This window comes from Anguilla rostrata, chromosome 2 (assembly GCF_018555375.3).
Source record: "Anguilla rostrata isolate EN2019 chromosome 2, ASM1855537v3, whole genome shotgun sequence".
In the NCBI taxonomy this organism is placed as follows: domain Eukaryota; kingdom Metazoa; phylum Chordata; class Actinopteri; order Anguilliformes; family Anguillidae; genus Anguilla; species Anguilla rostrata.
In genome coordinates, this window is record NC_057934.1 from 26,282,539 (window position 1) to 26,297,001 (window position 14,463).

Here is a 14,463-nt window from a genome sequence, read left to right on the forward strand (position 1 = left end):
ACTCCATCCATCGCATTGAATTTTCAGAGAAATTCTAACATGAAAGCTTGGACAGAAGCACATTTATGGTTTACAGTATGAAAAGCCTTGCTCAAATCTAAGAACACAGCACCTACAACACCACCTTTGTCAAACTTTATTTATTTAACTTTGCTATTTAATTTGTTCAATTAAATAGCAAACCACAGTTTCAGTTGAGGGATATTTTCTAAAACCAAATTGCATTGAGTGAAGTAACACGTCCTGTGTTCAGAAAGTTCACAAGTTGCTCTGTTATCACTTTTTCAGAGATCGTATAGGTCACTGGCAAAATACTAAATGGCCTATAGTTTGCCACATCTGTTATTTTGCCAGTTTCGAATATCACAATTCACAATTGCTGATTTCCTGATACTTGGGAAAATTGATTGCTTATAGAAAGATTAATCAAATGGGTAATAGGAGCACATAAAGTGTCTTTATTGTTTTTGTTTTTTTAAGTGTAGAATCTCAGCCAAATATATCTTTGGCATTAGAGGTATTTAAAGTACTCATTATGTTGTGAACTTTCTGTTCAGAAATGTCTCTAATGCAAAACATTGGATAGGCTGCATTGGGAAGAGATATCTCTTTAATTTTAGTGCCAAACGTATGTGCCAATTTCTGCACTGAGTCAATGAAAAAATTATTGAACCCATCAGCAATATAATTTTTATGATGTGTTAGGATGCCATTGAGATTAGATTGTGAACCATCATTGGACTTCCTGTTTTTCTTTTTCAATTGGTTTCATTTTTTTTTTGTGGTAGACAGATCTATTTTTAGATAGTTTAATAGAAATAAGTGTCATATTATGATCTGACAAGCCAGTAAGAAAGTTAAAAGGTTTAGTAATTCTCTCTTTTCTATTGCTAAAAATCTGATCAATTTGAGTTTTCCAAGATGGAGGCCCGTCTATAAACTGGGTTAGATCAAACTGATTCACAATTTCTTTGAACTTCTTATTTCTTGTTTTATCAGCCCAATTCAAATTAAAATCACCAAGAACAGTACATTCTTCGTTGTACCAATTTCTTTGAGCAAGCTTCCAATTTGGTTGTAAAACGTAATATCAGCCGATGGGGGTCTGTACACACCAATAACATTTAGGGACATTTGCGGAGATAAAATAATGGTAATGGCTAGACATTCAATTTCTATTAATATAAAATCTATTTACTTACATTTCAAATGATCTTTTACATGTATAAGAAGCCCACCACCCCTCCCTGCTTTTCTCTTTTTAAAAATAATTGTACCCTGGCATTGTTATAGCATCTATGGGTGATGATTCACTCTGCCATGTTTCAGAAAAACAAAGGAAGTCTAGACTTGAGTCCGCAAATGACTTTTTATGTTGCTCACTTTTGGAGACGGCACTTCATTAAGTGTACTCTAAGCAGACCTTTCGGTTTTGCACAATGATCCCATATGATCTTTGATTGATTAACAGTTTGGAAGAAACAAAAGTTATGGTGTTTTGCTATGGCGGAGGTTCGTAAACTGCATTGCACTATTGGAACAATAGGTTGACGTCCCTCTGACCCGGAGTGATTACCTTGATTGAAAATGGCCACAGTTGTCATCTGCAGAATAGGGCTAACCTAATCCCCGACAGGCCCAGGATTGAAGTGTGCATCTCCGGCGGGAAGAAGAGTTATCCACAAATAAATCAGGAACTGGGTTTGCAACAATCTTTCTCTTGCAGCGTTTGCTCCACTTGGTGAGGTGCCTCGACCGTTTTGTAAGGCAGCAGAGTATAAAGTTAACTGGCTCACCGAGTTGGCAGTTGTGGGTGTGTTTCCTTGACTTGAACAGGTGAATGATGATTGATCCAGCAGCATTGTACAGATAGGGCTAGTAGTGCAAACATATAGCTTATTAGTATAGTCCTTTATGCAATATTCTCAAGCCGATGCTTAGCTCTGGCATGATAGTCAAAGCCAGGGTAAACAAACAATTTTGTTAACGTAGATGAGATAAAAATTAAATGTTTGACGAGCGTGTCTGCAGTCCCTGCCTTACTGCAAGACATCACGGCCATCTTACTGCCAATAATTTGCTTAATGTTATATAAGCAGGTTTTGAGTTTCTGCCCCTACTACATGACCTGGCAGGCTATTCCACACATTGACTACTCTCTGCATTCAAAAAATTCTTCCTAATATCTGTAAGGATTTTACCTTTTGTTAATTTCCATTTATGTCCCTTTGTTCTACTAACAGAACTCAACCTGAAGAATCTCTTGTAGTTCACTTTGTTGATCCCTTTATGAATTTAAAAGCCTCAATCAAATCACCCTGAGTTTCCTTTTACTAAGCATGAAGAGATTAAGCATCCTAAGTGTTTCCTCATAGCTTTTATCTTTCATACCAGGAATCAATTTGGTTGCCCTTCTTTGAACCTTTTTCACAGCCTCTATATATTTCTTGTAGTACAGTCCCCAGAACTGCACACAATACTCCAAGTGTGGTCTAACTAATGTATTGTGTAAGATAAGTGTAACTTCCTTAGACTTATACTCAATGCTTTTGGCTATATATCCCAGCATCCTGTTGGCCTTTTTTTACTGCTACAGTGCAGTTCCTATAATCTGAAAGACTTTGGTGAACCATTACTCAAAGTCTTTTTCAAATTGAGCTCATTCCAACTTTGTTCATCCCATAAAGCAATCCTGCCTCATGTTGTTTCCCACATGCAGGACTTTACATTTGGCTATATTGTATTTAATTTAGCATGTTTCTGCCCACTTCTGGATTTTATTTCAATCTTCTTGGATTACTTTAAGCTGGGCCTCCCAGTTTTGTATCATCTGCAAATTTGACTAATACTTCCCTGTCAAGGTCATTGATATATATGAGGATGAGCAGTGGTCCCAGTGATCCTGCTTATTATCTAAGCAGTTCCCTGCTTAGATAATATCCCTCCTACTACTCTGTGTTCTACCCTGTAGCCAGTTCCAAATCCACTCTGAAATATGTCCTGTAATTCCTTCTGTCTTCATTTTTCAAGTCTCATGTGGTAGCTTATCAGATGGCTTATAGAAATCTAAGTATATATAATATCATCAAGCCGTGTTATAATGAAAACACTTGGTAGTTCTTCAAAAAATACCAGGTTTGTCTGGCATGACCTCCCCTTATTTTATAAAATAGCTTGTGGCCAGGATTTTAAGTTGGGTCTCCTGGCTTGTTCACCCTCTTGAAACCACTTTCTCACACTGTGGCATCAAACTGCTCCAGAGGAGGACCCTCCACACTTATTCGAATGAGGTCTTCCACTGTGCTCGGGTGAACATCTAGTGTCAGATCTTATCATCCTTTGTTTGGAACAGCCTCTCACATTGAGCAGAAGACACAGGAAGGACCAGCATTATCTTCACCTGATGAAGAATGTTCTTAATAGAAGCTAAAACAATTATTATTGTTATCAAGTTGAGGGTAGAGGTTTTTGGAGTTGGCATAACTGAATGCAATCAATTCCAGTAACAGTGTAAAAAACACTGTTCTTTATATTCATTTTACATATTTTCCTACCTGTAAGTCTGAGCAATATGGTTCCTTCATCAGGAGAATTTCCCAAAGCCCCTGGTAGCTTTTGTCTTTGAAGTACTGGAACACAAGGGTTTTTAACGCCTGGAACACTTTCTTCACCAGGGAAAAGTCACTGCCATTTCTGAATAGAAAACAAACAAAATATAACCAAACTGACTACTGTTGGTTTTTTATATGGCACAAACAGTGGAATATTATATTTTGTCTGCACTGCTTGATTCATCACAAATGTTACCTTTCCAATACAGTCTGGAAATGGTCCAACAGCTTCATGATCCACTAGCTCCTCCACTGTCTCTGGCCAAGTGTTCTGGTTGAAGAACTGGAAACATCTGACTGCTTTGGCTGCTGCCGCATTTGTTCCTGTTCCTGTCACAACCTACATAGGTGCAGTTTTGTAGTGGTAGTCATCAGGGTTGATTTAGTGAAAGTATGTTTTATCAAAATTATACATAGAGATATTATATTAATCAGTTTGACCATGTCATACTAAGCAGGCGGCTGAATCTGAAGCGCAGCTGTTTAGCTGTAGCAGAAACAGTGTGCTCTATCTGCTTCTGATGTCTGGTAGTAGTTTCACTGAGGGGTCCATCCTCTGCCATATTCCGTGCCTCCTGTGACATGTTTTGAATTGAGAATGAATAAGTACATTCAATCAAATGATTTAACAGTGTAAAAATGCTTCAATAGAATGATTTTGTATGGACGGTGGAGATGTGTAACTGATACTTAAATTCGGTCTGCATTCCTTCTTTCTGTTCTTGGTCCCTAACACCTCTGTCTTTTCAGGGCTGCACGGAATGAGGCCAGCCTAACATGCGTCATTGTTTTTCTGAAACCAGGCCCTGTATTTTCGACATTGGTCAACAAGTTTTAGGGCATAGCACAAACCAATGTATGTCTTGTTTGTGCTTACAGTTTGGTCTTTTCAGTTTACTGCACGATTGGATTTTCATGGTAATTCTTAAACAAGGGTTAACTAAATTATATCTGAGCCATATTTGCAGAACATTTAAAATTCTTTTCTACATGAACCTAGAGCAAAGTTATTAAACATGAAATACCATGTCGCAGCTTCACAACACAATTTAAAACAAGTTTCTACGCAAAATTATTATTGTCTATGTATTAAAAAATGGGGCAATACAAAAAGAAGTGGGCAATACAAAAAGAACAGCATGATTTTGGAATTCCAATATACTTATCATGATAATTCTTAAACAGGGGTTAAAGAAATTATAAGGTAGTGCTGAAAAAAAATATCAGCCATATTTACAGAACAGCTTTTTAAAGGAGCTAAATAAGGAACTTATGATATTAATGATGTTAGTACGAATAGAATATTTTTTCATAAAAATTGCGTCAATAGTGTTTGATCCATTCTTCTCAGTTGAGCATATTCTTCTCAGGTGAGCGATGCGAGAAACTCGCAGGTGATGTGAGAGTAACTTGTGTCTCGCGGGCGGCATCAAGCCTGTTTAAATTCTGCCGGAAAGCTGGCATTTTGCCAATCGTTGCAACTACTGCCCGTGGTCAGTGCTCTCATCATGATGACCAATGGAATCGATTCTGAACGTTCATTGCAACTGCGGGACGTGGTTTGTGCTAAAGTGGTTTGAGGAAAAAAAATTACGCCTGTCACCATGACATGGTGTTGCAGCCATTGCCTCAATCGTGAGGATCAGATTATCCAAGCTGCTGACTGCCTGTTAATGTCGTTTCAACAAGACTTCGCTTTGCAATAATATTTCAAGTGCATTACTTGTAATTACTATGTAATATTTTTTCATTTTCATTTTCATTCATTTTAAACATACAAAAATGCTACTCACACATACAAAGCACTGTCTGTAAGTCATTAAGATTTGCTAAATCTAGGCCTGCCACAAAAAGTAATGATATCAAAATTAGGCTAAGTTACAAGAAATAATATTGGCTATTTTAGCTCACACAAATTAAAAAAGCCATATTCAAAATCAATGATGCTACCCAGTATTTCCTAACTTATTTCAGGTAACTTGGCCCTGTGCTTTTTCATCTTATCATTTGAAGAGAGTGTGGTTATTCAATGCGTATTTGTCACATCAAAATGTCAAATGGCAATCGTTCATAGTGGGAATAATCCACAATTCAGCTGTATTACAACTTGTATTTTTTTTAATGACTACACTATATGAACAATTGTCTGCATCTAGTGCTTTGGGTGTTTGAGAAGCACATCATGAACGATGTCTTCCATACGGCACATTTTTCATGTGATACTTTCATGTGACATTTAAAAGTTTGAATGACCACAATGTGTTCAAATGGTAAGATGAAAAAACAGGGCCAAGTTACTTGAAAAACTTTTGGAAACATTGGGCAACAGCATTGCTTTGGAACACGGCATGTTTAATTTGTGTCATAGCCAATATTGTTTCTTGTAACTTGGGCTAATTTTAATATCAGTACTTTTAGTGACAGGCCAAGATTTTTCAAGTCGTAATGACTTATAGGCAGTGGTTTGTATGTGTGAGTAACTTGGCATTTTTGTACATTGAAAATGTGTTTTTCTTCTGATATCATTTCTTGTTGTACTGTGTTATGAGTAACTGATAACAGTAATGCATATAAATGTAGTTTATAAGAGGCATGTGTACTCATACATGCAAACACACATACGTTGTAGCCAGTCCCAGATCTATACTCCTGTGATTGGGGGGAAGGGGGGGTGGGGGGCAGACAGAAATTTTGGGGGCGTGAAGCCTTTTTCCAAGGCACAGTGTGTGCCATAGTTTACTGGCATGTATTGCTTAGTGATTTGTGTATATATCATTGACTTAGTCTTTTCCGTTTAATTTTATTCACATGCTCAATTATGTACTTGTGCTTAAGAGGTTAATATCGGAGGATGTGTTAGGATTCTGCTTTTTTTTTTACACACATCACAAGAGCCAAAACGGAGCAGAAAATACACTGCGCTATAAACGCAGATATTGGTTTGTATTATTTATTTATCATAATATTTACACAGCTGTTGTTTGATATCAATGTCATTTGGCTAACAAAGCTAATGGCAAACAGAGTGAGCTGTGTGTACACAAGTTGTGAAAGCGTGGGCCCCCAATTTATCACATAATTTGTAGCTCAGCGAACCTGGGTGTAAAAATGCAAAGTAACCCTTTTAGAAATGCTTGTGGATTATGTTTATCCTTATCTGAGATTTTACAGTATGATCAAGGTTTACAGTTTAGCACTGGTGCTTTGCTATATAAATAAAAATAATAATTCAAACAGTGTAGTGGCCCCATTCAAACTATAACAGCCTGGCACCATCAGAAACACAAATCCCCTTGAAAAGCACTTTATGTACTAACGTATTTGAGTGGCATCCAACAAGCCTTCATTTACAAAATTATCAGCAATTGTCTCCTTAAATTTCAGCTCCTGAGCCCTGATGCTCTTGACCAAAAGCCTATAGCAATTCCATTCAGTCCCTTATGTCCAATGCTGCAAGTCAGGTAATTCTTGATTAATTTGAATTTTAAAAAGGATTCATTCATTTAAACAACGCTGTGCTTTTGCTACTGTGGCAAGAAATGTCATAACCACAGTAGCCTACTCCCCTCACCGAAGGTTACCAGAGGGTCTAATTAGCATTTTTCTGTTGGACCTGTAAGTAACTACCTGCAGCATGAAGCTAGGGACAAAAAGGGCTTGTGCAAGGGACTGAAATTTTCAAAATAAAAGTCCCAAATGATAAAATCAGTATTACATTCAGCATAATGGAATTAAGCTACACATTCAGCATAATTGAATTAATTAAGCTACACGTTCAGCATAATGGAATTAATTAAGCTATAATCGAATCTGCCTTCTCCCTGTTGCTAATTTCACAGAACTAACATTACCTCTAGCTTTCCAGCTGGCTATGATGGGTGGGGTACTCTGGGTGAGTGGGAGGGGTTGAAGACTGAGGAGGAGATTGATTGTCAACACAGGACAACAGCAAGACTAAAAATCCTGCATAGTATGCAATTAACGACAATTATTTGTTGATTCAAAGTAATCTCATGGTCAACTATTTGAATGAACTAATATTGAAGGCAACCCCTTGTTGGGACACAGATTTGTTATGGGTAATGTGATGCATTTTTTTTTCCCCTCTGCATTTGAATAATTGTCCATTTTTATCACAACCGAATTGGAATTATCCACACAGCTTAGCTTTTGTGCTTTCCCTCTAGTCTTTTGTGTCCATGTATTTTAAGGGCCTCTGAAAATGGTCTGCAAGGCAGATGTGAGCACTGTATTCCATTGCTTGACTCAAAGCAGTTTTGGAAAACAAGTCCTTGTGTCTGGTCACCATTGAGTGTCAAAGGCTCCTGGAAGGTGCTACGCCGGGCTGTGCTACTAAAACATTAGTGTCACGGGTGCCTGGGACGTTAGCCTGTCTGTCTTCCCTATCTAATGCCATTCTTTTCCCTCTTGATAACTCAGACCTTAAGCACCCTGTGGACCAAGATGAGTCACCACCACGGACACCCACAGGGAACGCCCCCTCCTCAGAGTCTGACATCGACATCTCCAGCCCCAGCGCCTCTCACGATGAGAGCCTGGCGAAGGACCTTTCCCTGAAAGACTCGGGCAGCGACCTCTCCCACAGGCCCAAACGCCGCCGTTTCCATGAAAGTTATAACTTCAACATGAAGTGCCCCACTCCCGGCTGCAACTCTTTGGGTAATGCTTCCATCACTGAAGAGCTGTAGTCTGACAGCACTACAGGATGTGTACTGTCAACCATAGTAAAACATTGAGAAATAATAATAATGATAATAACCTTATGTGTGGAGTGCTTTTCTTACATGATGCACAAAAAGTATTTTCCACAATAAAATTAAGTAACAGAAAAAGATGATAAACATGAAATTAAATGGTAGTGCAGCTAAAATAGTTGAGACAAAGTTGCAAGCATGGCTTTTTTTTTAAAGGATACAAAAGAAGACGCAGATGAAATCTGTCAGATTATTCCATAAAATTGGAGCCCAAGCCACAAATGCCTCATCTTCTCATTTCAAAATGTGTGGCTGAGACAATGAGGCAGACTCTTGTTTTGGATCTAAGGGAGTCTGGTGGAGTGTATACTTTTAAGATTGGCAGTGTATTCTAGGGCTAGACCTATAAAGTGCTAAAAGAATGTTGAAGGTCTAGTCATTACAATCCATTACATTATACTGTCATTTAGCAGGTGCTAAAAGTATTATTATTAAGTTATTCAAAGCAGTGGATAGCAATGGAGGACATCTCAGGAATACCGAAATCTGTTATCACCAAGAAGGCACTGAGGCTTGTTTATAATCATTAAATGTAATATTAACCTAACAGCAATTTGTATTGTAGCAAAAGAGGGTTCAATTAACCACATAACCTTACAGAGCTATATTTATAACACTATGCAAAAGGAAATCAAAGGAAAGAAACCAGAGAAAAGAAAGAATGTCTAAGGGGTCAAGGGAGCCAAGGTGCAATCTGAAGAGGTGAGTCTTCAGTCTGTGTTGGAACAAAAAGGTCTGGTAGTTGTGCAGGGTCAGATGATATTTTGAAAATGTACTGTAGCAGAGCTATCCATTTAACTGCCAGATAGCCTACCACCAAGGTTTTGAATTTGATGCAAGCTGTAGCCAGTGGAGGCAGATGAGAAAGAGAATGACACAACTGAGTCTTGGTTGTAGATCAGGAGAGTAGCAGCAGTGTGGATGCGAAGCAAAGGTCCAATGGAGGAGGCAGGGAGGTCATCCAGGAGGGAGTTACAGTTGAGTATGAGTTATAAGATTGAGTATGAGATGACCAGGTCCTGGACTGAGAATTTGGTTGTGTAGGAAGACCACCCCAGAGGTCTTCTAACTGGGGTGTCCTGGAGAGTTTTCTCTCCTTTTAAAGTTTTATGACTATTGCCTTCTGGAGGAAACTCAAACACTTAGAGACCCTGCATGGCTATACTCCACACAAAGATCCATAATTATTTCAAGTTTGAATGCAATCTGTGTCATTTAATTGTAATAGTAAATCGTAATGTCTACGTCGATAACGGTTGTTGAGGCCTGATTGTTAAGATCTCCATTTTTACGTTCTAGTTTCAGGCAGAAACTAACCTGGTACGATTTGCTTTAGTTGCATGGAAAAAAATTCACATGAAGGTGGAGGTTGCAGCTGGTGGGATTTGACAGTTATTTGTTCACAAAATACCAGCCCTACAATAAGAAGCATTGGTAAACTCCCATTAGTTTTTTTAAAGAGATATTAAAAAACTGAGCTAGCTTACCTCCTAACATATTCATGTTTAGTCTCTTTGGAATGACTGGCATCTTTTTGTAATAATATCATGAGGCTTTGCCCTGCTTCCAGCAACATAAGGAAACTTTAATACACAAACTTGTCAGTTTTCAGATAAGACCGTCCCTGTCTGCAACCACACCTCCACACTTCTCGCCTCGCCAAATCAGTGCACTCAGGTTGCCCCCCTCTCTCAACCATGCCCCCTCCCTCGTAGAACCCCCTAAAAATGTAGACTTTTCTTTAGCTAGTCAGTCAATGTCAGGAGGAAGTAGTTCTTAGGAGGACTTAACATCCGTCAGTAACATCTGTTGCAGTGGACATTCTGGAATGTACATCGGCTGTTGCCATCTATGGAATCTGAACCTTGCATCAGGACCTGGTGTTCTGTGGCATTTGGTATGCGCATTATGTGACGTTTCTGTCTTACATCTCACCGGGTATTTTTACTTTTTCATTCCTGGCTTTTTGGAATATTCAGCTGTCTTTTTGGGTTTGGGACTTTGATCTTGGTTTCATATGGAACTATTTTGGAAGAAAGCAGTGGTTTGGTATCTTTCATTTATTATTTGTGCGACTGTAACCTGTCCATGTTTGTAACATATGCTATTTTTTTATGGTAGTTGAACCTAGTCTTTAGATCAGACATGAAAATTTGTTATAAGTTAATACAATTTCTTTATTTTAATCTGGTTGTGAGTTGTACTGTACATTTGATAAAGGTTGATCCAACGTGGTTGCTCTATCTTTCAGCTATTTCGGGAATTTAGTTAATAATTGATATCTTTGGTGATAATTAACGAATTAAAGCGACTATGTTTTTTACATGTTGGATAAGAGAGGGGTTTTAACTGTTGATACACTTGTGTTCAGTATTGAGATTGCTGGACGTCAAATGAGGGTCTCAGAGGTTAAAACTGCTTGCTGGATTTCATTTAATCCTCACTTCACTGACAATGGCTTACAAGCTGCCTTGATATTTCTCAGAGAGGAACGGTTTGTTGTCCACTACCACTCAATTCCTGGTCGATGATGATTTGTCATCTAGCTTGAAATGTCTTGTCGTGCAAGCTCAGATGCCTGCCAAAACCAATATATCGGAGGGGGGTGAGAGAGTTGTGTGTCATAAGCATAGGAATGGAAAGACAGGCCATATAAGGAGATGACAGCAAAGTCTTCGTGTTGAGAGAGAAGTGACAAGGACTGAACCCTGGGGGATGCCAGTAAATAGTTTTGGAGGTCTTGAAACTGTACCCCCCATGCAACCTGGAAGGAGTGAGAGTCGAGGTAGGAAGCAAACCAGTTCTGAGCTGTCTTCCAGATCCAGTAATTGGAAAAGACAGCTGGTGTTTATGGTTGACTGTTAAATGATGCAGAAACTTCAAAGAGGATAAGAATGGAAGAGAGAAGTTTGGTTGAGTGGTCAACCCTAATGGCATACTGTCGAGGTTCTAGAAGGTTGTTCTGAGAGAGAAAAGGGTTGAAAGCGGCATGTGGATGGTGGAAAACTGCACATTCAAGAGATTTGGAGAGAAAAGGAAGAAGAGACAGGATGGGAGTTCTGGATGACCGAGAGACCACGGGTGGGTTCCCTGAGCACAGGGGGTTGACACAAGGTTTTTTGACGATGGCAGGGGCACATTCAGTGGACAGGGTGGGTGTTATGTGACAAACCACATCATAGTTTATGTGCACTGTGCTCTTGCTCATCTGACGAAGACCGGGTTGGCCAATGTATCATGTTTTAATAATAAAGCGATTTTATATTTTCTTTGAGGTAAGTGTCACCCCTTTCTTTTTACCTACATACAGTAGAATTTTTTAAAGTAGCACCTCAGTTCAGTTGCTGTAGTGTATTCCAAAAGCAAATGTGTTCTTTCCTAATTATATACACCTTTCTCATGTGCTGGATTGTGTTTTCAACAGGCCATCTTACAGGAAAACATGAAAGGCATTTCTCAATTTCTGGATGTCCACTCTATCATAACTTGTCTGCAGATGAATGCAAGGTAAATGTGGCAAATAGTAAATGTGGTCTTCATTTTTCTCCAGATGCAGTGAGATGGCAGCTGTACCCTTAAGACTTAGCTGACATGTCTGTCTCACCCCTCCTACAGGTCAGAGCTACCAACCGTGACAAACAGGTGGAAGAGAAAACCTTGTTTCATCGGCAGGAAGAGAACAACAGACATGCGACACGACACCAGGTGTTTTCTCTTTTCCAATAATGATTATACAGTGCCTTCAGAAAGTATTCAGACCCCTTCAATTTTTTTCACGTTACAGCCTTATTCAAAAATTAAATTAATTTTTATTCTCATCAGTCTACACACAATACCCCATAATGACAAAGCAAAAACAGGTTTTTAGAAAATTTTGTAAATTTATTCAAAATAAAACACGGAAATCACATTGAATCACACTGAAATCCTTTCCAAAGGCACTGTAAATATAGCCACAAGATCCAAGCAGCATGGGGCAAAGTGCATAGAACGGAACATTCACGTGTACCATTTATTAGGATGCAATGAATGACGTAAAACATCTGACCTGGATGAATCTTTGAATGGAAGTATTTTGAATATAGGCCCAAGTAGTTGAGTAGTTGGTCAAAAATATGAAATATACATGCATCATCTGATGGAGCACAACTACAATATTTGTACCAAATTTGCTTTGTGGACTTGGGGACATGGAGTGTACTGTTTCATCCAGATTGCATATGTTTTTCAGAAGTTACACATCACATCTCTTTTACCCATATTTACCATACATTTGGAAAGTTTGTGACCAACAGCTTTGTATTGAAAAAAAATATTTTGTTAACTTTCATCAGCATACTCTGAAGGGTCAGAATCCTGTGTTTCATGAACATTGTCCATGAACAATGTAATATTTTAAATAGTGGGAAATTAAATATGGCAGAAATTAATAAACATTAAATCTTATTCCTCTCTCTTTAGTAAATGTATATGCCACATTTTTAATCTAGGCCAAAGATTGCCAGAGTTATGGTAGTTCCAATTCTTTTCTGCTTGCACCCCTAATTACAATATTAAAATAAGTTCTCATCATTATAAATATGCAGGCTGTTTATGAAGGAATTTGGTTTGTAGCTCGTACTCAATGGCAAATTGGTGCCCTGTAGCCTACTCTACATTGAGGGTATGATGAATCCTACATGCTGTATATGAATTTCTACAGGTGCCCACGGAGAGGCAGGTGAGGTACAAGGAGAAGGTGATGGAAGTGAGAAAGAAGAGGAACTCTGGCTTGACGAAGGAGCAGAAGGAGAAGTACATGGTAAATTTCAACCAATCACAAATTCAGCATCTCAACCTTATATCTTTGAAAGTCCTTAAAAATGCTTGAGAAAATATTCCTGAAAAGTCATGGATAATGTAAAGTACCCAAAATAGGTTTATGAAGTAAAAGTTTTTTTTTTTTTTAACTTTTTTGCTGACTCACAAGCATGTGGTCACAATTAAGTTAAATATCGACATGCTTCAAATGTATGCATAATGCTAAATTTGGTCTCATAGCTCAAAGTAACCATGACTATTGAACAAAATTAAATCCTTTAAAAGCATGCATTTATCTATATAACAATCATTGAACAGTCATGGTAAGTATACATTTGAAGGGAAATGCCCTTAACATTGACTTTAACAGTCCAATGGGCTCAACCAACAAAATTAGAAATCCTAAGTCTACTAAGGTTATTAAAACATTTCAGGAATTTGCCTTTCCAGATTCCTGGTGATTTCTCAACCCAACTGGTAGGCAGTATTCTTTTTTCCCTTCTTTTCACCACACCTATTCTCAAATCAAATACTTTTTCTCCACACAATATACTTTTTCCCTCTGTACTAGGCATGTTAACTGTTAATAAGAATGTAGATCAATTAATTTTATTGATTATAAACGGTTAAATTTCAATGAATTGATAACATTTTTGTACTGTAGAGGCTATTCACATTAGTTTAACTAAAAGATACTGTTTTACAGTGCACTGTGCAGGCTTGCACACATTCATGTTTTCTATGTTTACCTTTAGAAAACATCGTTATTCATACTGTATTGATTATATACATAAATATTTTTGCATTGTACTTCAGTTAAATATGAAAGTCAATATTTGTCCAATGTCATTTTTTATTAGAGAGCTTTGTAATTTGCTGTTAGAACATAGGTTACACAGACTACGCATTATGTAGTTCTGGAATTGAAATTAAATATGCATAGTCTGCTTAATAAACATGTACAGAGATGTCCATTCTTTGGTCCTGGTTTTAAATTTACGGGGTAATGAAAAGAATGCAATGTCAGCCAAACACCCAACAGCTAAACAGGCCACATGCAGCTAATATTGATTTGGGTATGTGCTTCGATATCATTCAGCTGAAACCTGATCTCCCAAATAAACGCTCTGACATGTTCATGTTCTCTTGCAGGAGCATCGTCAGACCCACAGCAACACCAGGGAGCCCATCCTGGAAAACATTACGAGTGAATATGACCTGGAACTCTTTCGAAAAGCCCAGGCACGTGCTTCGGAGGATCTTGTAAGAGAGATGAT

At 38.1% G+C, this 14,463-nt stretch overlaps 1 protein-coding gene across 4 annotated transcripts in view; it reads left to right on the top strand.

Annotated features, from left to right (window-relative positions):
* The window catches only part of LOC135247685 (histone acetyltransferase KAT7-like), a 46,282-nt gene that overhangs the window by 12,593 nt on the left and 19,226 nt on the right, over nucleotides 1-14,463 (top strand). Inside the window, exons 3-8 of one of the 4 annotated variants that reach the window (XM_064321429.1) lie at nucleotides 8,052-8,291; nucleotides 11,811-11,893; nucleotides 12,002-12,091; nucleotides 13,089-13,187; nucleotides 13,637-13,663; nucleotides 14,339-14,449. In XM_064321429.1, coding sequence (XP_064177499.1) covers nucleotides 8,052-8,291; nucleotides 11,811-11,893; nucleotides 12,002-12,091; nucleotides 13,089-13,187; nucleotides 13,637-13,663; nucleotides 14,339-14,449 — 650 coding nt within the window. The remainder of the gene's footprint in view (nucleotides 1-8,051; nucleotides 8,292-11,810; nucleotides 11,894-12,001; nucleotides 12,092-13,088; nucleotides 13,188-13,636; nucleotides 13,664-14,338; nucleotides 14,450-14,463) is intronic. The other 3 variants (XM_064321430.1, XM_064321431.1, XM_064321432.1) reach the window with 3 other exon arrangements.